General features: G+C 41.6%; 2 protein-coding genes across 5 annotated transcripts; both read left to right on the top strand.

Annotated features, from left to right (window-relative positions):
* Nucleotides 1-4,285: 4,285 nt before the first annotated feature.
* Nucleotides 4,286-9,348, top strand: LOC142395958 (coxsackievirus and adenovirus receptor homolog). Its single transcript, XM_075478506.1, has 7 exons — nucleotides 4,286-4,337; nucleotides 4,618-4,784; nucleotides 5,558-5,771; nucleotides 6,419-6,583; nucleotides 6,737-6,853; nucleotides 8,375-8,498; nucleotides 8,634-9,348. The coding sequence occupies exons 1-7, from the start codon at nucleotides 4,286-4,288 to the stop codon at nucleotides 9,346-9,348; spliced, it is 1,554 nt and encodes a 517-aa protein (XP_075334621.1).
* Nucleotides 9,349-11,171: 1,823 nt separating this feature from the next.
* LOC142396541 (immunoglobulin-like domain-containing receptor 2) lies at nucleotides 11,172-27,439 on the top strand. 4 transcript variants are annotated; one of them, XM_075479406.1, is made up of 10 exons: nucleotides 11,172-11,354; nucleotides 14,912-15,241; nucleotides 15,605-15,724; nucleotides 19,513-19,569; nucleotides 20,715-20,861; nucleotides 20,945-21,106; nucleotides 21,382-21,495; nucleotides 22,617-22,812; nucleotides 22,915-23,578; nucleotides 25,131-27,439. In XM_075479406.1, exons 1-10 carry the CDS (start codon nucleotides 11,315-11,317, stop codon nucleotides 25,236-25,238), a joined length of 1,938 nt encoding a protein of 645 aa, XP_075335521.1. In that variant the 5' UTR covers nucleotides 11,172-11,314; the 3' UTR covers nucleotides 25,239-27,439. The 4 variants fall into 4 exon arrangements, with proteins under 4 accessions (XP_075335521.1, XP_075335523.1, XP_075335524.1 ...); XM_075479408.1 differs by having other exon boundaries at nucleotides 25,269-27,439; XM_075479409.1 differs by lacking the exon at nucleotides 21,382-21,495.
* Nucleotides 27,440-27,450: the final 11 nt, after the last annotated feature.

A 27,450-nucleotide genomic window follows, 5' to 3' on the forward strand; every position in this document is an offset into this window, starting at 1 on the left:
TTTTTGAGAAATGAAAATAGCGAAGCACATTTGTTAAATCTCAGTGCATTCTCTTTTGAGCATCGACCCAAACTAAACTACCCAACAGTTGCTTCACTTCACCCCGTTGCTAACTCCAACACGAAGATACTTATTATTGACTCATTGCCCTAAGCAGTTCTTGGAAACTTACAACCCCAAAGGCAGTAAAAACTTTATCTTCAATTCACGTGTTAATATCCATCAATTTTTACATTTGGGGCCTGCAACACATTCCAAAAAAATCGTTGCCATTCATTTCCCCTTACGTCTTAAAAACACCTTGTGGCATGAAAGATTTTTTTTTTAGAATATTTTTTCTCCAACACAGGTTGAGGTGTACAACATTAGGGTTGCCCCCCAATGTTTTCTTTTAAGATTCTCCACACATTCTCTTCTGGGGGCAGGTTAGGACAGCAGTCAGGTCAGCCCGGGACCTGTAACCCTCTTCATCATAGTTATGCCTTTGTCATGTGAGCAGAGTGAGGTTTCACACTGTTCTGTTGACAAATGCATGAGGGTCTCTGAAAATGATGCGCTCATGCAGGCAGCGTATTTTTCTCTAAAATCTCCATGGACTTTTCTGCTTCGCTGCCGCCGTGACAGAGGTGAAAATGAGCTTCAGCAAGAGCACTGGTACACCCCCATGCCATCACAGAGCCTGGTTTTTGGACTTGTTACTGGTAATACTCTGAATGGTCCCTTTCATCTTTGATAAATGCACATGGCGTCCCCGATTGGTCTGACCGTAATGCCCATTTCCACTGTTTGATGGTCCATCTCAAATGCTTCCGAGCCCAGAGAAGTCGACTCTGATTCACTGAATCATTTAACGATCATTTAACGATGTATATTTCTCCTCATGCACTGCATGCACTGCATGAGGAGAAATATGCACCTGCTTTTGTACCTAATCATGATTACAACCACCTGTTGGCATCACCTGTTCAAAATAACATCATCATTTATTTTCTCATTACTAGCCCTGAATTGCCCCTGTCCCGTGGGTGAAATGTAAAAATAAACGTACATAAGCGAACATGATAACAATTTTACGGAATTTACCAGCATCTTATTGTTTGGGTAATAGAATCTAAAATTTTCATATGTACTATTTCATAAATTGCTTTCAATTTAAAAATGTAGCAAACAAAAACCTGAGTAATTTTAGAGTAATATATTAAAAGCTAATGAGTCACTATAACACTACTACTTGGGTTGTAATGGGCAATGTATACTTCACCAATTCAACATTACCATCAATGTTATTGATCTATATCCACTGACCTCTCGCTTTATCCCTCAGTTGCTTGAAGTGAGTGTGGTGGCGGGTAAGCCTTGCAAAAATCAAACTTCAGCAAGTTGTTTTTACTTCTCGGCCCTGAATTTCTGTTTGAACGGATCACCAATTTCTCCATCCAATACATTGTGTTGTCCAGTGATGTCATGATGTGAGAGTGGGTAAGGTCTTTCTTATCAAACAGAGTAACAGTGAGATGCTGTTGTAGCTCCACTGTAAATGTACAGCTATTTGTCACAGACAGTGTGTGATTACAAACCGTTCAAGGGTAATTTATTTACTGTGACTGAGAAATGTCAGGATTTCTTCTTTTAAAAAGACATTATCTGAATAAAAGCACCTGGCAGTGCATCACACACAAAAGGTCATCAGAGAACAGCTCAGTGACCTGACTGAGTATTAAAAAAGTATCCCAGAGAGTCTGGAGTCATCCACAAGTAAACGTGAGGAAGGGTTGACCATTGTGAAACTATGTGTGGGAAGAATTTCAACAATTTGGGAATGAAAATGGATTGAATAGAATTTGGGAATTTTATTGTCTTCAGTTCACTTGCACAGTAACTTGTAAAGATTCAGAGGCTCCAGAGTGATCTCTCCAAGGTTGACCTGCAGGTACAAATTTGCCCCACCCTGACGCAAATACTCTAACTATAAGTCGAGGCAAACAAAAAAATCTGAATGTAACTCACTGACATAAATCAGTTTAATGTGAGCAAATCAGTGCATCGGTGGTGTAAGGTATAAATATTTGATCATGTTTGCAGCACACAAAAACATAACAACATGCTGGCTCTGTCTGAGGCGAATGTTTCTCCCATCTCTCAGAGGGAAAAGGGAGCACACCAGGTCCAGGCGTTTCTCATGTTACTTATCACCTCGTTTCTTCTTCTGCAAAACAAAAAACAAGAGATAGAGAGCTGCCTAGTGGAGGGGATTAAAAATCACTGAAAGGAACACTTGTGTAAATCCCAAATCAGGGGGAACATTTGTCACAGTATCCACAAATGTAAGTAACAACTCAACCATATAAGGAAGATTTTTGGAAGAAAAAAAATCGACCGTGCCGATTTGGGTCAGAGCTCATTTCGGATGGAGTGAGGTGAAGTGGAAAAGCACTGTCTGGTGGTCTGACTAATCCAAATTTAAAAATTCTATTTGGAAATCGTGGACAGCATATCCTCCTGGCTAAAGAGATAGAACGCACAGTTCAAAAGGCATCTGTTATGAGAAGGAGGTGCATCAGTGCACTTTGTACCGTTAATACTGTCGGACATACAGCATACAGGCTTCAGAGCAAAATCTGCCGCCACCCAAATGCTTTGTTTGTCAGTTTTTTGGGGGGTTTTTTTTCAATTATTTCTGACCATGTAAAAATCCCGTTTCGTGGGTATAACAACAGCACTGCGCCATCATTTGAGTCTAACCTGGCCTGCCTGCTGTCCAGAACTGTCGCCCACTGAAAACACTTGACATTATGAAACGTGACAAAAGGAGGCCCTGAACTGTTGAGTGGCTGTAATCCCCATTCAAGCACGAAACAGCAGAAGAAGACTCCTCAGTTCCTCAGTGTTGTTTAAAGAAGAGGGGTTGCAACACAGTGATCAGGGCGCCCAGTCTGACTTTTTTGAAACGTGATTTCAGTCACAAATTGAGTTCCAGTGGTTCACACATCGCTGCATTCTGTTTTTATTTACTTATTTTCCTTTTATTAATTTGCATCTGTTGTCCCTTGGCAGGTCAAAGCAAGCACCACAAACAAAAGAACAGTGGAGGTAATCGTGTTCGAAAGGAAGCAATGTCCCAATTAAAACCCCTTTAGGTGTTTCTTCTCGGCATACTGTAACGGTGGCGTGTCCATACTTCCCCACACAGAAGTAGCAGCTCTACTTCACATAAGTTAAAGTTAGAATCAAAGGTTTTAGCATGAAGGTGACAGAATGAACACTTCAGAGGACTCCTTGACCCTGTGGGGCTGCATCACAACTGCTGAGAGCTGAGTCTGAATCTGCCGCCAAAGCCTTTGAATGACACACTGCATTCATTTGAGGGCTACGTCTATATTTAACCGTATTTTTTGTTTATCCGTGTCTCTCTATGACAGCTATAAAATGAAGAGCCACGTCACAGGAAGATGAGTTCGATCAGTTCATTTCTTACATTTATGCGCCTTTAACGTCATCTGTTTTAATAAAAGCAGATGCATCTAATAGTTGTGTTTTTGTGATATGCTCTCTATTTGTCAGCGCAATGCTGCAGCCTGCAGGTCAAACGGAACATCTATCAGTATCTATACAGCCAATAGTTGCTGTAGTTTATTGCAGAACTTTAATCACAGGCTGTGTTCGAGAACTTGAATTGGTCAAATGTTATTTTGGAGATTATCATGTGGGTATTCAGGAACATTTTTTAAACTCCACTCCTTAAGTCGATGAGTAGCTATCTTCCTTGTGATTATTCCCAGCATGCACCAAAGTGCTCCGAAAATGTAAAAATATATGTATTTTTCCATTAAAAGCCAGTCTGTAGTTAACAGATTGATTTTCAGTGGAGAAGTCACTTTCACATTCAACAATAGAATCCAATACTGTCAGGTTCTGCACTCGTATTAACTAACCTAATGAGTCGTAATGGATAAATAGCTGAAAATGTACGATGAGACGGTTTTATTCTGGATATCTGTCGAAGGTTAAATTGAAATGACAAAACATCTATCTGACAATGCAAGCCTATCTATGTTTGACTGACACTTAATGACACACTTACTCGCTCAAAGGGAAAACAGATCAACGATTGGATCTTTGGTGACATGTGACCCATAGTGTTAACTTATTAACTGGAAGAGTCAACTTCTCCATATCAGGGAGTTCGTCGTGAAGGTTAGGTGGTCTCCCACGAGTTAAGACAGAGCATCAATTTAATCATCGTTTTAATGGTTGGGTGGTTGTTATCCATTTTTTTTGGTTAAAAATGACGACAAGAAGGCAATTTGGATGGCAAAAGCTATTTCTTATACTCACAGGTAGGCTTTCGGTTTGTATTCTTTCTCCTTCCTATGAACCGCTGCCACACCTTTATGGTATTATCATCACTGTTAATCATTTACCCAGTTTGTTGCTACCCAACAGGAAGAGTGCTTATATTTTACTGAAGTGATCTGTAGGTTCAAATATAATGATGTGAGGTGGCAAGATTTCTCTGGTCGTGAATATTACATTGATTAATGGTTCTGGCAGCAGAAGTAACCATGACTGGAAAAGACATTGCTTCTGTGTTACTAAGTGTTTTCTTTTTATTTCCAGTGCTTCCCTGTTGCTGGAGTTTGCGAGTTTCTATCCCAGAGAGGGAATACAAGGTTGCAAAAGGAAATGAGATCACACTGAGGTGCTCTTTTGTCCCAGCTGTTACTGTTGGGAACAGCTTTGTCCTCACATGGGAAGCTTTCCCTGATGTCAATGGTGACCCATTGGTAAGATGGAGATCATGGCAGATTTCTGGTAGTTGTCTGGGTAATTACACGTTCAAAGCAGAGAGTAAAAAGAGGGGTGGTCGTGACCCAGACCAGGAGATTCTGCTGATGAGCTGCTGTTATCATTTTGTGTTACTTGTAGTATTAATGTTCCCAGTAAAGTACTTAACACAAAATTTTAACGATATCGAAAAATAATCTTACATTTCTATTGCGTCATTCCCGCCTAAAACAGACAACGACACCCACTTTAGTAAATGATTGAAAGATGGATATGAGTTTTGTGCTTTTATTGAACGTGACGTGGTTCGTGTGAAAGTAACGACCTTTGTCCATGGGATGAGGAATAAGTGAGAGGATCAGATCTGTAAACGGTAGTATACACTTTTGCTCAAATTTTGTCATTTGGTCGTCATGACTTTGACACATAAAACAATTCGACCTGTAGAATGTGCTGCAGCAGCAACGAGGCAATCCAAGAAATTGAACAGAAAATCAGAATAGTGAGAATGACTCATTCAATAATAATTCATAATTCATTTAACAGATACTTTATATATGAATTACATTGCTCTAGATCCAGTTGTTAAGTCAGTATACTGCAAAAAATATTATATTCCCCTCAGGTGGCTTCAGAGTCTGCAGCACACACAATATCCTCTATTCCTATACATTTTGCAATATTAGAAACAGGTCATTGATTATTCCGGGACATTAAACGCTGCATTGTTCTGATCATAACACATGTTTTGTGTTTGCGTTTTCTTCTCCAGAAAACCGTGGCCTCCTACTTCATCAACAACCCCATTGACATTGCGCCTGCTTACGAGGGCAGAGTCTTCATGGAGGTTAACATGAACAGTGGAACGAGCACACTCCGCTTTACGGAGGTGACCATAAAGGACAGCCGAAGTTACCAGTGCAGTGTCAAAATAGCTGGTGATGACGAAGGAACCCCGGCCGCCACCACTTCTCTTGTAGTGCTGGGTGAGAATTAACACGCTGATGTGGTTTGTGTCTCCTTGTCTGTTTCTTGTGGCATATGCACTGTGACACACGAACACTTGGGCATCTGTCATCAAGAACTCTGCTCATGTTAATGAGTGGCTGAGTAAACAATGACCTGATTTCCAAAAGGAATACATTTTTGAATGAAGCTTTTCTCTCATCTTTTACCCAAGATCATTTTTCACTTCCTGTTATTCCGTCTTAAAGCAGACATTTTGGCACTTTGCATGGTTTTTGAGACAAAACTATTCACATAAACAGAAATCATGACCAAAGGTGGGCTGTACGGTGGTGTGTATGTTTTCATGTTCTCTCCGGGCATGCGTGGGTCCTCTCTGGGTATTCCAGCTTCCTTCCACCATTTAATACAATTCATGTAAGGTAGATTGGTGATTCTAAATTGACCGTAGGAGTGAGTGTGGGTATGGTTGTTTGTCTCTGTGTTGGCCCTGTGATGTACTGTCTGGGACTGGGATGGATGAATGGATGGACTGGGATGGGTGGATGGACTGATTGATGGATGGATGACCAAAGGTGCCCGACTTTTTGTTTTCCTCTACACGCTGTAACTGTAGTCATTGGTGCTATGCCACTACCGGAGTGATGATATATTCTATCTCTTCTAGAGCCTCCCACTCCACCAATCTGCACGCTTCAGGGACAAGCAGACTTTTTTCACGACATCACACTCACCTGCAAGTCTGAAGAGGGTTCCCCACCACCGGTCTATAAGTGGACGAGTTACAGCGTTGGAAACATTCCCAGACAGTTTCCACCAAAGACAACTGAAAGTATGCATTTCAGCCCCTTATAAGTCTGAACCATGTGTATATATCAGGCTGCTGTTTATTATCAGTGTTAATGGAAGTGCAATTCATAATCCCAGCAGTGTTTTAGAATGATCTCAGACTAATTCAGACATTTTTTTTGTGATTCTGTTGCAGAAGATGGCGTTTTATCTCTCTTAAATATTTCAAGAGAGACATCTGGGTTCTACATTTGCGAATCAAGAAATGAAGTTGGTTTTGAGAGTTGCAACTTCACCTTAGCTGTGATGCCAAGTGAGTCTTTTATTTTTAAGATTATCTATACGCTCACCTACTCACACCGTACCCACAGGTAACATTCAGCTCTAGGCGTGTGCCCCCCCCCCCCCCCCCCAGCTCCCTTGCTGCTACTTTTAGGTTGTGTGCTTCCAAAGGAGAGTTACAGATATTTACAAGTGCTCTAATCATGATATTAAAATGACAAAGTAACAGCACAGAAAAATATAGCATGGCAGCATTTCATGAAACTGTCACACATTAAGAACTTTGTGGTCAGATTTAGGCCTTAAAGGGTATGTGATCAGGTTAAGGCATTGGAACGTAATTGGATAGAGTCAAGAAAAAGAAAAAAAAACATGGCTTTCATTTACTTTCTCTCACCGACTGACAAGTTCCATCCCTTTGGCAAAAAAATTGCTCCTCATGAATTTTGCCACATTCTGCGATCACACCTGGTTGGCGCTTCACATTTTCCTTTGGTGTTAGGAGAAATTAATGTTTTTTAAGGGCACAGCGTGTTGCAGTTTTGTTGCCATCTCATTCACCTTTACAACGAAATCACAGCAACAATACATCTGCGACCAAAGGAGTCTGATGTTCAGTTATGAGTGAGACATTTTTTTTGTCCATCCACTTAGCGGGTTTAAATGAAAACAGGGGGGGATGAACGTACAACACAAAATGAGGGGGGGATTGGGTTCCTCCGACCAAAACTGGACTTTGAAAATTTTTCAAATTTAGAGATGAACGTACAACACAAAATGGATGTTTAATTCGCTTCCGTTTTAGTATTTAGATTGTTTGTTTCTTTGTTCATTTCCAATACTTTTGCTTCCTCTGTCAGCTACTCGTCTGGTTTGTCTTTAGCTGATTACCCCACTGTCCTGTTCCTGCCATCCACACCTGGTTTGAAATCCTTCATTACTCAGCTCTCCAACTGTCTATCGTCATGGTTTTGTGGGCGTATGACCTCTGCATGTTCCATATTCTCACACTCTTGCCAGTATGGTACCCTCCGTGATTTTTTTGGCACTTGCTCCATTTTTGTGTCTTGTCTCTTGTTTGCTCCTTGTCTGTAACTTTACCTAGCAGACCGATTACTTTTGTTTGACCTCTGCTCTGTTTAATGAACTTTGCGTTTTTCAGTGTTACATTTGGGTTTTCCACTTCGTGCAACTAACACACCCAAGAACAAGGTTGTGTGAAGTGACACACACAAAAAGTTCATCACAGCAAAAGGCAAATTCACATACATGTGCGGCTTTCTTGAGATACGGAGACTAGAATATGGTAATGCCACCATTATAATGTCCTAATTCCACCTGTTACCGATTCATGATATCTTTGTTTTTATGATCTTTCTTTATGATCAGAATTTGGTGATTTTAAATGCCAAACATATTAAATCTAGTTGTAACCCATCCACCCCAAATAAATTATACCAATTGAAAACATTTCAAAAGCAGATGCAAAGGCTGGCTAAAAGGGAATCTTAGCCTTGTACTGAATGTTTGGTCTTTCCTGTGTTATCCCCAGGCAGCATGAACATTGGGGCCACTGTAGGTATAATCGGAGGAGTCATTGCAGGTCTACTGGTTCTAGGGATTCTCTCATACTGTTGCTACCGGAGGAAGAACAAAAAGGGGAAATATGCTGAAGGGTATGTGGAGCATCTCCTCGATGTTTCTTTCACCATAAACCACTGTCAGTAATTATATAAGTGCATTGACAGTTTGTATATCTGAGTCATCTAACCATCCAGCTTTCTGTGTGTTGTGCCTCGGTTCTGTTTTAGTTCCCCTGCTGAAATGGAGTTTCACGACACAGAGATTGCTGAAGCTGGAAAGAGGTACTTGGATGATGCGCCAAACAGCGAGAAAAAGCAGGTCGACCAGGCTGAAGACAAAGATGTTGCTCCTCAAAGCAATTACAGCTTAGGAGGACCAGGGCAAAAGTTTGACGATGATGGGAACAGTCATAATAGTGGTAAAGAGAGATATGATGGAAAGGGCAATGACACTGACCCTCAGCGGTACCGTGGAAGCCGTGATCGCCTCGACGATCAGCGTGAACGCTCCGGCAGTCGCGACCGTCTCGACGATCAGCGTGAACGCTCCGGCAGCCGCGACCGTCTCGACGATCAGCGTGAACGCTACGGCAGCCGCGACCGTCTCGACGATCAGCGTGAACGCTACGGCAGTCGCGATCGCCTCGACGATCAGCGTGAACGCTCCGGCAGTCGCGACCGTCTCGACGATCAGCGTGAACGCTACGGCAGTCGCGATCGCCTCGACGATCAGCGTGAACGCTCCGGCAGTCGCGATCGCCTCGACGATCAGCGTGAACGCTACGGCAGTCGCGATCGCCTCGATGATCGCCGAGACCGTTGTGGCGGCAGTCGAGATCGCCTTGACGATGATCGCTATCGCAGCAGTCGAGACGATGCTAGTGACCTTGGCAGTCGCCATGGCGTCAGCCGGGATCGACTCGATTACGGTCGATATGAATAGTTTTAAGTTACTGAATGCTTTTTGGATACCTGGAAAATCTTTTTTGTCCATAGTAGCCTACACAATAAGAAACGAAGGTGCAAAAACGGTCCCAAAAAGTTACATTTGTTTCGTTGCTCCAGCTGTATGGTAGACACCAAAAAGTTGGTACATTTTCATACTCTCATGTCTGGAACTTTGAAAAAAATATTCTGCATCCTTAGTGACCAAAATTTACCTTTAAGTTCTGGTACAGAAATGCATCCATTGGGAACCATGACACCAATGGTCACTTTAAAATCGATTCTACCAATAGAGTTTTTTAGACTGCGAAAGGAAGTTTGGAGTAAGCTAGAACATAAAAACCAAACTCCAGACAGAAAGAACAAAGCCGTACCAGGAACCAGCAACACCTCCAACACCCATATTTCACATGTTTGGCCAATCGGTGTATCTAAACCTTTAGGTTATCAAAGATATAAATAATAAATATCATTATTTCTTCTGGCAAAGGCACTGTCTTCGTTAACTAGACTTACTTCCACCATATAAGCAAGTCCACCAGTGACCCATTGAAATTTCCACATGATTCTTGCCAGACATTTGGTTTAAAGATACAGTTTTAAGATGAGATGATGAAAATGAGTGGTCCCTGTGTTATCACCTAATTCCATTGTTCATAATCGCAGTCATGTCACCTGAGGAGGATCTTTAACATTCGGTCATACACATTGAAGACAAGGTAAATGTCTGTCCCAGAGCACCTGGGCGTCTGAAAAGAAACTAGCCCAAATTAATGAAATATATTGGCCCGGCTTGTTTTCTCAACATTATGACAAAAATTCATCCATCATCCCAACCAAATTGACTTTGTTAGCTTTGGATAATGAGATAAATAACCTCTAATCTCGAAACAATGCTAACAGAAAAATGTTTCAAACTTGGCCTTTCTACACTTCCGTAGAAAGTACACACTTGCGTCATCGGTTTTTCCATCTTGCTTGTAGATTCTCAGTCATCTCGGTCACGGTAATTCTTTGTACTTGGAATGGAGGCCTCTTTCTTTGTTTTTTGAAACCTTCTTGAAATAATTCATTTTTGACAAATGTAAGTAGGTAATAAACGACCTGTACTGTCATTATTAATTTGCACAAATTCAAGCTTGCTACCTTGTGCAGTGATGTATTACTACTTCAAAACGTTTCTTTGTGTACTATTTTAGTTTTTGACTAATGTGTGCTTTGGGAGTAATTTTGATGAAAAACTCAATAATCTGATAATTAGCTGTTTTTGTCTAGATTTTTAGACTGTCCCTTAGATAAAACAAGATACATTACCCTTGAAATTTATGTTGGATGTGTTAAAGACCAAATAAGTCATATGTATATATCTATATATATATATATATATATATATATATATATATATATATATATATATAGATATAGATATAGATATAAAAATCACCACATGAATCCAAATTAAAAGTGAGTTTCAACTCTTTTTTCTTTTTTGTTAAATTTTCTAAGAAAAGTTTTGAAGTTGTTTGTGTGTATTTTTGTGCGATAAAGGTTTTCCCTTGAATGTAAGAAGTGTATTTTAATATGACGCTTAATAAAGATTAAGAAAGACTGGGTAAAACCATTCGTGGCGAGTGAAATACCTCAAATGCAACTGCAATACGTCTGACCTGATTTCATGGACCACCTGACGCCCCCTCCCTTCATAAACAGACTTCTGTACCCTTAAAAAAAAAAATTATCCTGGAGCACACACACACACACATGAACGTGACAACCCCACTGACCGAGCTGTTGGACTGAGCACAGTGTGGAAGAGGGCTGCCTCTGGGACTCACCTCTCTGAGAAGTGGTACAGTCCCGTTAGACGCAGCCACAGTCCGCTTTGCAGCAGCCGCAGTTATAGCGGACAACGACATGAATAACCTGCGGATAAACTGCCCTTCGCTATAAAAACGCACAATATAATGAACTTTTACCGGCTGGCCATTTTACTGGGAGCATCAGGTGAGTTTGATTTCCTTCGCAAAATTGCGTTGTCTTCGCGGTAACAGCGCAACAGGTTGAGCCCGTTTAAACTTCAGCTTATCCCAGAGCTGCTGAGGTCTCGGAGCCAAAGCAAAGTGGTTGTTTGTGTTTCATATTTCGCCTTCATGCAGTCATTTGTGACAGATCTTTCATTTCTGATCGTGGTTTGACACCTTTTTACTATTATGTGAGACACTGGGGATTTTTGGGACAACCCAAGTCGTCCTTGAGCGGTTTATGGTCTGGTACTGAATAAGATATCGACTGTATTCTGTAGCTTTATTAAGCCTATTCATTTTCCTGATGGCTTCAAGCTTTTGGAGCACAGAGTTTTGATGCTGTGGCACTTTAGTAGTTGGGTAACATAACTGATGCCCTATTACAGTATAAAGTAAAACTACCAAACATTGAAGGTTTATGCTTCTCAAATGATGTGCTGCAGTTGCAATTGTAAACTGAATTTAATCAGATATAAAAAGGGATTGAGATAAATAACTTGTGGCAAAGGGAGGATACAACAGGCCTTTGTTTCTTTACATTTACACGTAGGTACAAGTGCACGCCAGGTCCAAAGTGGACTGGAAATAAAGCTGTGATTGTGCTCACAAACAAGAAACTCTTGACAATAAGATACTCTTCTCACTTGTTGTGGATTTCTTAAAGGTTTTGGGCAAATGCTGAGAAGATCCGTTATCAGCCCGTGTTGATATATTAAGACTTATCACCTTTGTTGGAATAATGAGTCAATGTGAAGGAATGCACTGCAGGGTAAAGGCAGGAAATGTGACAGCTTTGGAGAGGAAAAGCCTGACCGTGTTCAGGAAACGCTCCAGCAGCAGAGCTGTGACCTGGAATACTTCATACTGTTCCAAAGGCTAACCTAATCCTGAAAGGAGGCCTTCAGTGCGAGTGCAGGTGGCAAGGATGAGGCTGCACCCTGGTCATTACCCTACAGTGAGTCACGGTAAACAATAGTTAACAGGTGTGTTCATGAGGCATCCTGAGGTCTCTCTGTTCCTCTCAACAAACCTCCTGACACCTCAAACTGGAGGCATTCGATGCAGTTGACGGAGTAACGGTTTGGTTTAAATCTGTAGCGGTTAATTGGTCCGTTCACATCCAGCTGAATAAGGCCGGACACTCCCATTGGTTGAGGGGTCTGTAACTTCCTCCCCCTCTTAGCTCCTCAAGTGGGACAGGAGAGAGGGGGAGTGGGGGGCAAACAATGGCCTACTCCATGAAAAAAAGAAAACAAAAGGAAGACTGCAACTCCTCTGTGGCAGGAATTTAGGATCTGTGTCGCTCTTCCTCCTATTTGCCGTGGACGCAAAGACGTCCGGCTGAAGTGTATCAGAGGAAGATGGTATCTGATGATGCACGACCGGCTGCACTGGTTTAAAATCAGAAAGACGAAGGTCAGCCATGATTAACACAGTAGTTTAAACAATTGCTTAGCAGAAAGAGATAAACGCTTATTTTACTTTGTTCGAAAGCCAAGAAAACCATCAAATTTTAACATCTGATGAGCTGGAACAGCAGTACATCTTCGACATTTTACTCAAAGGATTGACTGGCATACTATTTGATTTGAGCCACTTTTTTTTTCCCAAGCCTTTGAAATTTTTCTGAAACTTTTTAACTGTTCCTCTTAGAGTTTTGGACCGCAAGATAAACAGCTAGAGCTAAAAACATCCCCCCCTGGATTCAGCTTTTTTTTAAAAACTATTTTCCCAGGATGTAAACATCAAATCGATTTATCCTTAAAAAAAATGAAAAGCTATAATTAGATATGGTCATAATTGTGGCCTGGGAACGAGCAGGCTTGATCTTAAATCAGAGGGAAACTAGCACTTTTTGTCCATTTTAGATAAGTGTGTTAAACACAGGGTGTGTGCTCCTCTTACTGGTCCTAAGGAGAGGCAGGCTGGTGGACTTGCTTTTGTTTTGATTTCCTGTCTTCAGGGAAATGTTTGGAGTGAGTTCCTGCCCCACCTAGAGCTAATATGACTAACAGAAATTACCCATGAGCGTCTGTATCTTTCTCCCTGTGTGATGAGGCCCCCCCCCACCGCCTCTCCGCAGGCCTCCCCAGCCCCCCACGCACAGTGGAATTTGACCTCCTGACCTCAGCACCGAACAGCAGAGGAGCACCCCACACACCTAATCTCTGTTCCTGCCATCGCTCCCGTTTTGATACGATGCAAATTACAGTTTTTCATCATGAATCATCCACAGAGATCAAGAAGAGGCATGGCCGTTTCTACAGTAGTAAAGATGTCATTTACATCTTCAGGGTGCTTTCGCGTGCACTCAGTCGCTGGCTTGTTAGGTTTCTCTCAGCCTTGTGATCTTCGTTTCTTGCCGTCTGTGTCGCTGAGGGCAGCCTGCGTGTTGAAATAACCCGTTATCATTCATCAACAACAACACTAACACCTCCAAAATTAAGAAGTAATGTGTAAGGTGGTGTGGAGTGCGGGCAGGTGTTTAAATGTCTGCCTGTGTCGAAGCAGATGACAACACAAATGCCAAAAAGAGTCTTTACAGGTGTGCAGCTAAATGATGATCAAGTTTGAAAATGGGTGTGGTCTGACCCATGGTGATTTGATAAGGGGTAGTAAGTAGATTGAACTTTAAACTCGTTTTGTCTTTGTCTCGTTGTTTAGCATTGGTTGTAGCTGATCTTTATTTTCAAACCCATAGATATATATTTGGGATGGTTCATCTAAAAATATTACAATTGTTTAGAGCAACAATTTATTGATTCCTCTGTCAGACGAGTGAGTCATTTGTCAATTGTTCTGATCATTATTCTTACAATTCAAGCCATTACAGTCATTTTCAAACGTACAGGTTTCAGCTTCTACTATGTAAACTCACACTGGGCATTTTTCCCACTCTTATATTTTGAGGAAGTGTTTGATTTAAAAAAAAGTTTGAGTTTTATCTGTACAATCTTGATCTTTGAAAGCTAATAAATTAATTCATGTCCAATTGTTGAAAATAGAAATCAAAGGGACAAACCAAACAATGGATGGGTTTCCATCCACTGGAAAACAAATCTTAAGTGATCTTTTGCAAAGCTGCAGAAAGGACATATCAATCAGGCACATTTCCTTTAACTGCCCTGAAGCTGTGGTGGACATCCACAGTAGGAAAATGGAGAGGTCTTTATGAGAAATGACCTTAATCTCTGGAAATATCTGGGAATTATATCATATCTGGGAAGACGCTGGTCGGTCATGTGAGTTTTTTGCTTGCGAGATCAGACACAATCACGTAGATGTTTCTACTCTCACAAAACATCTCAGGGCGAGTGCATCTCAGGCCTACAGCTTTCGGATATATTATAAAATAATACGTGTGTTTCACTTTGCATGTGAATTATAGAAAAACTCAGACAAATGCAAGTAAAATACGGGTACCTTAATAATTGTATTTAAGTATTTCAAAGGGGGGTTTCAATCTGTTGATCATCTTGAGTGAGGCTCTGTTTGGAGAAGTGACTCTTTCTCTTTTTGTTTGCATGTGCGCTTCAGTCTGTGTGTGTGATGGTGTCCATGTCACAGTCCGGGAGAAGCAGCGGTTCGCGATGCTCTTCCAGTCCGTGGTCCTCCCATGTCAGTACCAAACGGCCTCCATCCAGACTCCGGTGGTGCAGTGGTGGTACAAGTCCTACTGTCGAGACCGCACCCGAGATTCCTTCACCTTGCCAGAGACTCTGGGCATCAAGGCGTCCGAGCTGGGAGCCACGGCCCACCTGGAATGTTCCGACAGCAGCCGCACGGTTCGGGTTGTGGCCTCAGCGCAGGGCGCCTCCTTCACGCTGGCTGAACATTACAAAGGAAGAGACATCACCATCATAAACAGTAACGTTATCAGTCTTTTTCCCCATTGAAAAAAACAAAACACCTATGAATAAGGAGTTGCTGCAGCTGTTTGAGCACCACACATGAATCAGAGCTGACTGTGCTTTCTCAAAATAAATCCCTTTTGTCGTAGCTTCACAATAAAAAAGGAGCCGCACTCACATGATCACATACCCCCTCCTCTAGCTTCTATTCATGTGTGATGCCGGGCCTTATCAGGAATAAACACAGGTTTTCGAACAACAGCAGTGTTCAGCGGGGATCTATAGATGCAGCACTTGAACACTCAGCTGCTTTGTGAATTCTTGACATTGTGATACAAATCAGAAATAAATGTAATAATAGTTTGTTGTCTCCGTGCAGAAGCTGACCTACGTATCGGTGAGCTGCAGTGGGGCGACAGTGGAGTGTACTTCTGTAAAGTTGTTATCGCTGACGATCTGGAGGGGAAGAATGAGGCTCAGCTGGAGTTACTGGTGCTTGGTATGGATACACTTTATTTCTGCTAAAGTGGCAACACGATGACTCAAGCAGCCTGAGTTCTTTCTCTCTTTTTTTTATGATTTTTTTTTGTTTGCATCTTAACTTCTGTAAAGCTTCACGGCATATGCTGATTGTGAAGTGGTCCTCACTGCGCTGCATTCCCAAGTGTCTATACAGCAGCTACCATGGAAACAGCCAAAATAATGTTTGCCTCTTTACATGGTCTTGATCCTCCATGACAGACCCCCTTTGTTTAGCCAGTCGTGAACTTTAAAGGACTGATGTTCACTCGGCTGGACTGGGAAATCTTAAGTCTGTGAGGCTGTACAGCAGGAGCCTGAAGGACTGCCTGGGATAATATCTTCAGCAGCCCCACAGTGCAAGTTTCTGTGTGTTATTGGTCACTGGGGAGTGTTTGCTGCTGGTTAATGATTGTATAAATCTACGTCCAGCTGCTGATATTTCACTGCTATAAGTCAGAGAATTATTAGATACTGTGAACTTGACGTCCTTTCAGTGAGTGATATTGTGAATACGGCTGTCAAAAGCACTTGTTAAGCTGTTACCATGGAAATGTGACTTTTCAGACGAGACAGGAGAACATGAAAGAAATGTAAAAAAAAAGGGGTCAGGACCAGGCTAAAGTCTCACAGCAGTGTTATCTCAAAATGTTTTTTCTGACCCGATGTTCCTTCAAACAGCTCCTCTCCACTGCACTAATCTGATTATAACCAGATCACAGGGGAAAGGATGGAATAACAAGACTGGTTGAGTTTAAGACACAACAAGAACTTTTGGGTTTTCTTCACTGTAGCAAAATGGTTGGAATTACAAAGTGTGGAAAACTTATTGTCTGCAAGATTTGCTGCAATGTTTTGAGATAGACTTCAAAATGCAAATTCATTGTTTAGCCCTTTGGAAAATGTTCTTATTATGTGCTGATAATATGATGTAGAAATTGTTCTTATGTATTTACAACAGCTACTCATCATGTCAAAGCTAACAGAGTTAGCTTAGCTTAGCATAAGCCAACATGTTGGCTTTTTATTGCATAAAAAAGCTAAGTTTAAACCAAACTTTTAGTAGTTTCTTAAAAACTATATGCAATTTTCTTTTAATGGATTAAACAAACAAACTGCTAAATGTGTAGAGGTGTAAAGAACACAAGAGAACAAAACTAGACACAACGGGAAGTTAGACAGTCTGGTAAGTGGTGTAGAAAAATATTTATATTTTCTAAGCAAAGTATTCCTTTTAGTTATAACTCAGGATGTTCTTTTGCTGGTCATCCTCTCAACCTTTTAATGTCCTGAGCAACTGCTTAGTAGTGCTATGGTGATATTTTAATCACTATATCTTATGAAAAATCTGTGAGGGTAAACCTGAGTGAGCTATCTCTGCCTCTGCAGGTATTTAGACCTAATGCAACAAGTTGGCATATTTCATGCCATTACCTTGTCTTAACTGATCCTTTTAAAAGGAAAATAACATCTTAATCATTTGCTTCAACAAAATATTCGTATTATTATTGCCCCAAAGAAGTGATCATATGTAAAGAGAGTCTTTCTCCTTGTTTGTTTCTTCTTGTGGACATTAGAGGTTTAAAATCCTGAAAATGTTCTGTATTTTTAGATTCTTTTGCCTATCGCACTCAATCCCTTCCTCCCCCCCCCTTTTTTTTCTTGCAAAATCCCCTCCTATACTCCTCTATTACTCACTTCTCAACCTTCCACGCGCTCCCTCCCTCTCAGGTTACTCAGTGTTACGGATGGTATGTAGACAGTAGATGAGTGTGCAAGGCCAAGGCAGCGAGATTACTGTTTTTTTTTCTCTTAATGCTAACAGCTTACTCAGCTCATTCTCGTGTGACAGTAGTGTTTAGTCTATCCATGTAGTCAGACGGATCAGACACTCACTGCTCTTTACTGTAATAACAGTCTTTTCAAATCTCATAATTAATACATGCAAGGGAAAAACACCTGCAGCTGTGGCTCAGTCCCTATGCGCGACAGTTTTCTAATTAATTTCAATGTTTTTGACCTCTTTATTTTGCATATAGTGCACAAAAGGCACATTGTTTCAATACAACGCAACTTGTGTGAACCTTTTTTGATGAGTTGCCATGCTAAATTGTTGTCCTGGAAATTGCTCTGTGCCCCAGTTTCCGAAAGGCCCTGTTTGCCGTGTTGCCCTGCCTCTGCTGGCAGATCTTAATTGTGTGTCTGTGTCCATGTAAAAAGCGTATGCATGCATTAATTCATGTGCAGTTTTAATGGTAGCAGAGAGGCACTTTCTGTGCGAACACTGAGACATTACATGGCTGAGATTTTGCAAAAGTTAGGGGAAAGGAAAGATTAGGTTGGCAATTTGAACTCTTTATGTTCGCATTTATGAGTCAGCATATTTGAAGTTTTTTTTATGACTGACTTTTATATAATGACTTTTATTTACAAGAACTTTCACAGCATATCACATAAGCGTGTTAAGCTGCGTGAAATTCTAACGTCAGCATGCTGCGATGTTCGCTGTGACCATATATTGGTTTTCACTGAGTCAGATCTTTTAAATTTGTATCATGGTCACCCTCTTAGATTGGCCTGTTTGCACTCTATAATCTACACACTGATGAAGCGTGTAGTAAATGTTACAGTTGCAGACATGAATCTTCTACAGCCCCTATAATATTTCTTAATGGGCCCGAGCTTGTGCCAGCCCATCCAGTGCAAGCTAAGGTATCAACAGGACAAGTGAAAATGTGCACCTCATGGTGGCACAAGATGAAAAGTCAATTTAACTCCCAAGTTTAGTGGGATTCATCCTCTCAGGGATATTAATTTGTGTAACAAAAGTCAATGACAATCCAAGAAACAGTTGTTGGGATATTTCAGTGTGTGTGGCAGACAAATTCTTCCTTGTGACGCGAGCTTGGCAAAAAAAAATGATCGGGATTTAGTTTTTCTTTACTCAGACAGGTGTCTTTGCTTGGACAATAACTGGTATGTTAAAGGGATGATTTGGTTTCTTTGAGGTGGGGTTTGTTCGAGCTACTTATGCATAGTCTGAAAATGACCTACAGCAGATTACGGTCTGTAGTACTGGCACAGATTCAAAGCAATGCTCTAATGTGAGTGAAGTCGGCAGCAAAACACGGTTAAGCTCAGAAAGAGTGAGCATCCCTCAGCTGAAAAGATGTTTAAATAGATGTATCACAGCTTTAATTTGTTGCCAAACAGCTCAATCTGACGTGGAATTGGAAATGTTATTATTGATCTTGTAAAAGCAACATCATTTTACCCTCCAAAGAGGGGAGTTGCTCTATTTCTTGCCCAATCCATTGGCTTGATTGTGTTATTGCGTGATTTTGTTTTCTTTTGTAGATGTCAGTTCTGATTTGTTAGTTTGCATCCAAACTAACTCTATAAAGGCAGCGGTAAACCAGCCACGTTTGTGTTTTGCACTATGAGACTTGTCCTTGGTTTAACATGCTTATTTTTACTGTCTGTAGTTTACAGACAGTAACTACTGTCTGCTAAAATCTAATTATGGATAAGTAGTCATACAAACTCCATTCTAAAGAAACACAACTCTCTCTTTTTAATGCTGTGTTACTCTTTGAGGAGTGTTTGCTCATGCTGATTGCGTAAGAATTAAGTTCCTTCGATTCCTCAAATAGTGCATGACCATTAATCATCCACTCTGCTACCAAATGAGCTAATTTGGCTGAACCTTTGGCCCCTGCTTCCTGCTTCTTCTGCCGGCCTTCACCTGTGCTCTCCCTCTCTCTGCAGGTAGGACAGGTGAGCAGAGCGATCTACTACCTGAGTTTGATGTGGAGATTATGCCAGGTACGGCCTCTCAGCTGCACTTTCTTCTCCCTGCCCAGCATTTTCCCGCATCTCTAATGCCTCCTAATGTTTGATTTTCACTTACCGATCAAAACTCTCTTTGAATAACAATCGAGCACTGAACTTTTATTTCATGCTTGTTACCGCCAGAAGGAGGGTAAATCTGCTTTACTTCTGGTCACCGTTTAAATTCCTCTGAAGACTTTAAAAATGGTTTTGTGTGGATTTCTCTTCTTGGTGCACCCTGAGGAACTGTGTTGTTAGAGTCTGGATGGTTTTGAGATGTGATGATGGATAAGAGTCACTCAAAATTCCCTTGAGATCCCCCGTTTTAGAGCTCTGCTGTCTCTGCATGGGTCAGCGGTCAGAATCATCCGCACTGGCTTTGAAGGAAAACAGCAGTTCTTTACAACCCTGGTGCAGTTTTGCCCAACATTCCTCTCAGTTATGACAACCTGGCACTTGGCAAAGAAAATGCAATCTGAAGGCACACAGAAGTTATTAAGAGGTGGTTAAACCACTGTATATAGCAAGGTTTTTCAGCTAGTTTTAAAACAGTTTTAAAAAAACAGTAGCTATCGTAGCCATAGGAGGCCATGTTGGCCAATGATGGTTTTTAACCATCAATGGCCCAGTGACTACAGGTGGAAATGAGCTAATGTTGCTACAACCTGGCACAAGGCATCTCTTCTCTCACGATTAATGCTTTTGTGCATTGTCCCTGTTTTAAATAAATAAATAAATGACAAATGATAAATGGTTAAAAACCACAACAAAATCGTTGTTTACACATGTGACGTAAAGCCTGCACCTTTATTTTTTTTCTCTTAAATGAACTTCTGTTTATTTGGGCCTGTGTGAAAACCTGCTTGTGTTTTGGACCTGGTCTGACTCAGTGTTTAATTATTTGAAAATGTTATTCATTTAATTATCGGTACAAATGGTGACCATCTAGTGGAAATAGAGCCCACATCTAAAAAGCTCTTTGAAATGAACTTTTGTGCAAAATTCTTGCTTCTTCTGACCACCTCTATGTCTTTTTGAAGATATGTTTTTTTTTTTCAATCTTTAGAGGTGCTTTAGCAGCATAATTAGTCCTTTGCTTTATGTACTTATCTGTGTGTGTGCGTGTCTTTGTAAATCAGAGTGGGCGTTTGTGGGATCCGTAGTCCTGGGCAGCGTCTTGTTCCTGCTCTTGTTGGGCATCTGCTGGTGCCAGTGTTGCCCTCACTCCTGTTGCTGCTACGTCCGCTGCTGCTGCTGTCCCGACACCTGCTGCTGCCCACGGCACCGTGAGTAACACCAGCGACCGTGTGACTTCTGTTCCCGTGTGTATTTCCTCAATATGAGCAATTGTATTGCTTTTAACTTGCAGTGTATGAGGCAGGAAAGATGGCAAAGAACCGACAGCCGCCTCAGGTTCCTGTGTATCCTTATTACATTCCTGGCGTACCTACTGTGGTCCCACTTGCACCGTCATCCCATCTGGAGCCAAAGGTCGCCTCGATCCCCTCATTGGAGAATAACCTGGCCGGAGGTGAGTGAACAGCTATCATTTGGTCTCTTCCTTCTCCTGAAGGAACAGTTCTCACACAAAGATCAGTAACAGCCTACACTGACTTGACTAACCCTCATTTCATCTCTCATCCTTGAGCCTGCCTCTCTGTCTCAAGTCTCCGTTTGTGAATTTACACGTCATATCATTTAACTTTCGTGACCGTTCATCCCACTCTCAGGTGTGTCATTGCATGTTTTTGTCTTCGTGTGTGCATATGTGTGTATGGGGGTGTGTGTGTGTGTCCATGTCCACAGTGCGCAGTGTTTACAGACTGGCAGCCAATCCAGACCGGGACTCAATGAAAGTTCTGTACTACATTGAGAAGGAGCTGGCTCAGTTACCATCCAACAAGATGGCTGCTTTCAAACGTAAGCCTGCACAGATTTAGGCCAGTTTCTGTGATGTGTGGCAGCGCGCATGTGTTTGTGTGTCTCTTTTATGTGCATCATTTGTGCAGATTTACTAGTGCTAGCTTCCATCTAATCCTAACATTCGTCTCATAACATCTAACTGGGTAAGACTGGTTTAGTAGAATCTGTGTTTTTGGGCTCTTAACAATCAGTGGTACATTACAGCATTTGGAAACAATAAAACCTGCGTTGAATTTGATTTGATTTGAGGGCTTTGGTATAGGTAGGTAGAGAGGGGTACTTTTTTTTTCCCCCATGTGACCTATCTTTGTTCATTTGTTTCATCTGAATTATGACAATGACTTCAAATTCTTCTATGTGTCATTTTTTTTGTTCTATAATGACAAGGATCAAGTGTTTGCTCAAATATGTTGAAGAAAATCAACTATTTCAAATGGACAGACAGGTTTTTTGTTTTTTTTTGTGAATGTATAAGGTCATATAATCATAACTCTCGACCATAGGACTGCCCAGTGTGGAATAGTCATGCTCAATCAATTGTCCCGAAGTAGTTAAAGATTAGAACTGGAAATATTTGCACATTAGAAAAAAATTTGAATGCTAGAAAAACGCAGAATTCTTGACAACTTTTAATACTTCCCTGTTGTGCGTGCTGTTCAGCCCCACACACAGTTGCCCTTGGTAAAGATGTTCACCTTTGAAAAAATAGCTCAGATATTTTCATACTCAGCATGGAATTGAAACAGGAGGAATTAGTTCACGTCGTAGGCGAGTCTTTCAGAATTCACAGCAGCAGGATGGTGTATAAGACATTGACTCAAAAAACACTCCCAGTGTCCAGGTTTATTTTGATAATAAACACAGACTTAAATCTGGGTTGTGATAGTTTGTGAAGGCAAGAGACGTTTTTGCCTCTCTTATTTGGTCAGTTTAAATCCTGTAAACATCTTCCCATCAGACGTCATGCTTTTTATTTTCTGCGTTTGACAGAAAAACACAGATTCTGTTATTCTGTAGATTGTGTCAGAACACAAATGTGTGAACTCTTGACCGTGTTTTTCCAGTAAATTTGATATCATAAGCCGCACATCCCTGCTGCCATGTGTCTGTCGTAACAGCCAGCAGCTTGTCAGAGCTGAGCTCCCTTCATGATGGAGGGAACACAGATTTCAGGCACACCTATCAGACGGTCCAGATGAAGGCGCTCCCGCCCATCGCAGACCATGACGACCAGCTGAGAATAGCTCCTCCGGCACCGAGTCGAAGGCCCAGACGAGACAGAGGCAACCACTCAGATGATGAACTGGACCGCAGGTGGATGTTTTAGTCAGGACAAGTTGACCAAGTAACATTTCCGTCCTTGGTAGCTATATCCACTTCATTTTTCTCTTATGTGCTCTTCCTGCTGCTCCTCAGGTGGAATCCCCGTTCTGAGCACCTGCAGAGGAAAACATTGAGTAGAAGAGGGCGCACCGGCTCCCTGGACGAGCTTGAGGAATTTGCTCAGTCTTACAACAATCGTGGTCGCCGGGCTGAGCCTCCAGACCGGCCCTATGAGCGAGATTACAGCCCTCCCAGGCGCTTCTACCAAGATGAAGATGATCGCTGGGGCCGCCGCAGCCCTTCACCTTTACCACAGAAGAGAAGGGACACATGGGACAGTGACCGGCCCTCTCGACCTCCCCAAAGCAGAAGCTATGATGACGACTTCCTCAACAGAGTGCTGGAGAGAAAGGCGAGGGGGCGTGGAGGGGACAGGGGTGCTGGGAGGGTGGACGAGGACAGTGACACTCCCTCTAAAGGCAGCTCCAGAGGAAAAGGCAGTGATAGTTACTACAGTCGGTCGCCTAGCAACCGTCCAGATGAGGAGGACCCTTTGCCTCCATATTCAGAGCGGGAAGCAGAGCGGTACCGCAGGGCTGACCTGACCACAGACCGGTACCGCACAGCAGATCATCCCAGGTCAGAGAGATACAGGACCGCTGAGCCCAAAAGGCCCTTCTCTTACAACCGCCCCCACCAGGCAATGTCCCAGACACTACAGGGGGCCAGAGAGGAGCGGGACAGGAGCCGAAACCTGGTGAGTTACTTGTAGCAGGAACAAGGACTTCCTTCCTCTTCTGCTCTTCAGGAAAAGAGCCTCTGTGTCCGGTAAACATCGGCAGGATAAGTCTGATAACAGCCTATATTTTTCTTATTGTCAACCGAAAAAAATCAACAAAGGATTGGTCCAACTAACAATGGGGGGGTTTCCATGAAAGGGAGACTCAAAACAGCCAAAAAGAAATTAAAATAAAGGGTTAGGGTTAGGGTTAGGTGTAAATGGAAGAGATGTAATGACCATTGGGAGGGAAAAAAAGGGGAAAACAGATATGCAAGATGCGAACACCATCTGAAAGACCAAAATTAGACGCAAAACAATAAGAAAGAAATAGATGATAATCATAAAGAGATGACAGATGTCTACAAAATAATATAGAATAACAAGGAAGAGACAAAAGAGCAACTAAGACTTACAAATTGACAAAAAATATGAGGCAAAGCAACAAAAAATATGATACAAACTGCTTCAAACGTGATATCATTCAAACACAAACAGACAGAGAACGACTACAAAGAGACAAAAAATTAGAGACACTAAACCATCAAATTTGTATCCAGTTGACCGCAAAGCAATGTAAAATTGACCAAAATGAAATGCAGAATGAGCAGAGACACACAACAAACAATCTTGCGGCAGCAAACAACCGCAAATTACGTAAAAACGTAATGTAAAAAGAAACTAAATGACCAGAATGGAGCTGAAAACAGCCATAAAATGACACAAAAAGTCTGGGTGTCTCAGTTTTTGATTGGGGGAGCCTGCGCGCCTTCATTCCCAGAGATTCATTTTATATTCCGTCCAAAATAACGTGTCCGGGTGACCTACATGTGCCTGCTGTCTGAGGGCTTTTGTTGCCCGTCTTTCCCCCTTCATTTTCCTCCCTTTTACTGTCCTTCACGTCATTGTTGGGACTCTGCAGCTTGAGTGTTCTGGTTCTGTATTCAATGACGAGAGTTTACACAAAATTACTGAAATGGAGCTAGTTCTTTTCAGCCAGAGATGATGGAGACCAAAAACAGAGCAAAAAGACATGCCACATGGACTCAAATCCATCAAGATGTCACAAAAATTACTAAAAGTGAAACTGAATGTTGATCTCAAGTTAGCTATAAGTGTAAAAAAGCAGCGGTTTTCTCACTTGCTCAGCCTGTTGAGTTTATTCTGCTGCCCCCAAGTGGATAAAAAACACAATTTCATATTTAAATCATTTCAGCTACCTTCAGCCAGAAAAAGGTGAGTTTGGGCTCTTATATGAGATTCGTTGACAATAAGAAAAATGAAATCATATTAACTTTGTCCTCTGAAGTCTTACAGTGTTATGTGCTTTATGTTTTTGTCTCTTTAGACTTTTGCATCACAGGTCGGTCTTAAAACTGTCTCACTGTGTTCGTTTTTGAATGACTTAGTGTGAATAATGGTAGCATTCCTGCGTACATCTACAATGAAAGAAAGCTGTTTCTTGATCTGTAAAATCTGGCCTCTCTTTTCAAGACGACAGTAATGCAAATCTTTTTCTGGCTTATTAAAGATTCAAAACCCTTTCTCCTTCCGGGACCAGAGTCGCGCTCACCGGCACGGCAGCTGCATGACTTCTGTGACTCTCAGGCAAGAACTAACCCAGCATGAGCGTCTCTAACATGTGGCTCTCGGTGTATTTCCCTAACAGAGCACTGCACTGAGCAGGGACTCTCTCGCAGTGTGACAATGCTCCCCGACCTCCACTTGCACGGTGCCGCCGGTCTGTTCAATTAACGCAAGGAGACACTAACTGTTCCGCTGTCAGCCGCATGAAGTCTGAAGCTCATCTCACTGAAATAACCTCGCCGAGAAAAACAGCAGTAGTGGATGGGAGTGAGATGGGAAATCCTGAAAAACTAATGTGCACAGAGGTCGTTCCTGTAGGTGCCGGACAGCTTGTGGATTCTACCTGTGCGAGAATGATAGCCGTGTATTTTCTAGATGTGTATTTCACAGCTTGCATGTATGTGGTGTGTTCTGTTTTTCAAATTTGTCGAGCTGAACTTACACCAGTGCCAAGATGTTGTTGTTTTTTTTATATCATTACTATTATTATTATTATTATTTGCCAATTTCAGAATTGTCTGGTGTATCATTTAGCAGCCTCCAGTCTCATACCTCTGCCTCAGTGCTCTGCAACTCAGGTTTACTGTGTTTTTTTTTGCATTCATCCGTTAATTGTGTGGCTGTATGTCAGCACTGCACTTGGAATTTGTTCTGCAGTTATTGCACTGCTTAGATACTTTTTTAATAAAAGAAAAACTCTCTGTTCGAGTGTTGACTCTTTTACATGAATGCAGGTTGTACAAACAGTCGGGAGTGCAACTGGCAGCTGACTTATACTATTGATTTATCTGGCTGTGTTTATCTCAGTCAGTTGGTGTAGCAGACAGACAGTGGTGGAAAAAAAACTATTGAAGTCTTAACAAACACAAATGGACAATAATTTATTCATCGCTGAGCTGACTGATGAAAATGAAAGATGGGATTTAAGTGCAAACTTCCCAGGCGGATGCGGCCCATTTACTTTTTATATTGTGACAGGTTAAGAGCGTAAAACATCTGGAGGTAATTGTATTGTTCGTGAATTTATATTTGGAAGCAGCCGAAGGAAGTGGAGTGTCCAAAGCAACAATGTGGTTAATTCTTGAAAGAAATGCGACATGTTCTGTTGTCTCTTAAAATAAGTCTTGGTTTCTGTGATGTTCCGGGTTCTTCGTGCACTTCTCCATTTCTTTTTTTGTCTCACACCTGCTCTGAGTTCTGTTGATCACCCGGCTGCTCTGTCCCCACCAAACACGCCTCCTTCCTGTTGCCAGATCATTCTTTGCCTTTCCTTTTTGGATACCTGTTTTTTCTTTATGGGTTATTCAGTCACTTTGTCATAGCAGAACTTTTGATTTGCAGTTTTTTTTTTCCTTCTAATTAATTTTGGGCTGCAGCCTGTCAGGTTCCTCCTTACTGAGACACTATCACACAGGTGACAGATGATATGCAAAGCAACCGATCAGCTGACCTTAGTGTGACTGATTATGCAACTAAAACCTCGTTAAGCACATCAAGCAATGAATATCATCTGTGGCTGGACGTGGTGTCAAGACTTTAAGCGGCGACTGCAAAGGGTTCGCATCCGTCTGGGTTTTCCCGGTACTTTTCAGCCCTCGAAATAAGATGATTATGTAAAAATGCTAAGTAGAAAAAGTAGCTTGAACTGTAGAAATGCACTCAAAACAAATGTCACCTGTCCAGCTGAACAATTTTAGAACATTTAGATGAAATGTTTTTATGTTTGCTCTTCCACAAACATCTTTAAACTTCCAAACTTTATGATATCATGTCAGGTTTTTCAACGAATACTCCATACTTTTGGGTGCCTCTACATTACTCATACCCATTTGACAGGGAAGGTTTGAGGAAAACTGCAGTTTACATTTTTCTATAAGATGTCAGTCCACCTCTTGACTGACTGGTAAATGTCTTCTTGGGCCAATTTCTTTTTTCCACCATCGAGGCTTCATCCCATTTGGAGTTTTGAAGGTGATTTGTGCAGTTTTCTTTTATTTAAATTCCTGAATTCAACAAGCAAGCATTAGTTCCAGAAAAGTAACCATAGAGAAATGTGTGACATTGAGTTTTATTCAAAGCTTAAGGTTATATCCGCAACAAGCGCTGATATGTTATCATAGTCATTTTTGGCCTTGAGTGACTGAAGTATCTCATCTCATCCCTTTGACTGAATATATTGTCATTCTTGTAATGTTGTTGCTCAACCAACTGCTTTTATGGTGTATTTGGACATCAAATAAACTTTTGTCTGCCTGTTTTTTGTG

The sequence above is a fragment of the Odontesthes bonariensis genome, chromosome 12 (genome assembly GCF_027942865.1).
Source record: "Odontesthes bonariensis isolate fOdoBon6 chromosome 12, fOdoBon6.hap1, whole genome shotgun sequence".
In the NCBI taxonomy this organism is placed as follows: domain Eukaryota; kingdom Metazoa; phylum Chordata; class Actinopteri; order Atheriniformes; family Atherinopsidae; genus Odontesthes; species Odontesthes bonariensis.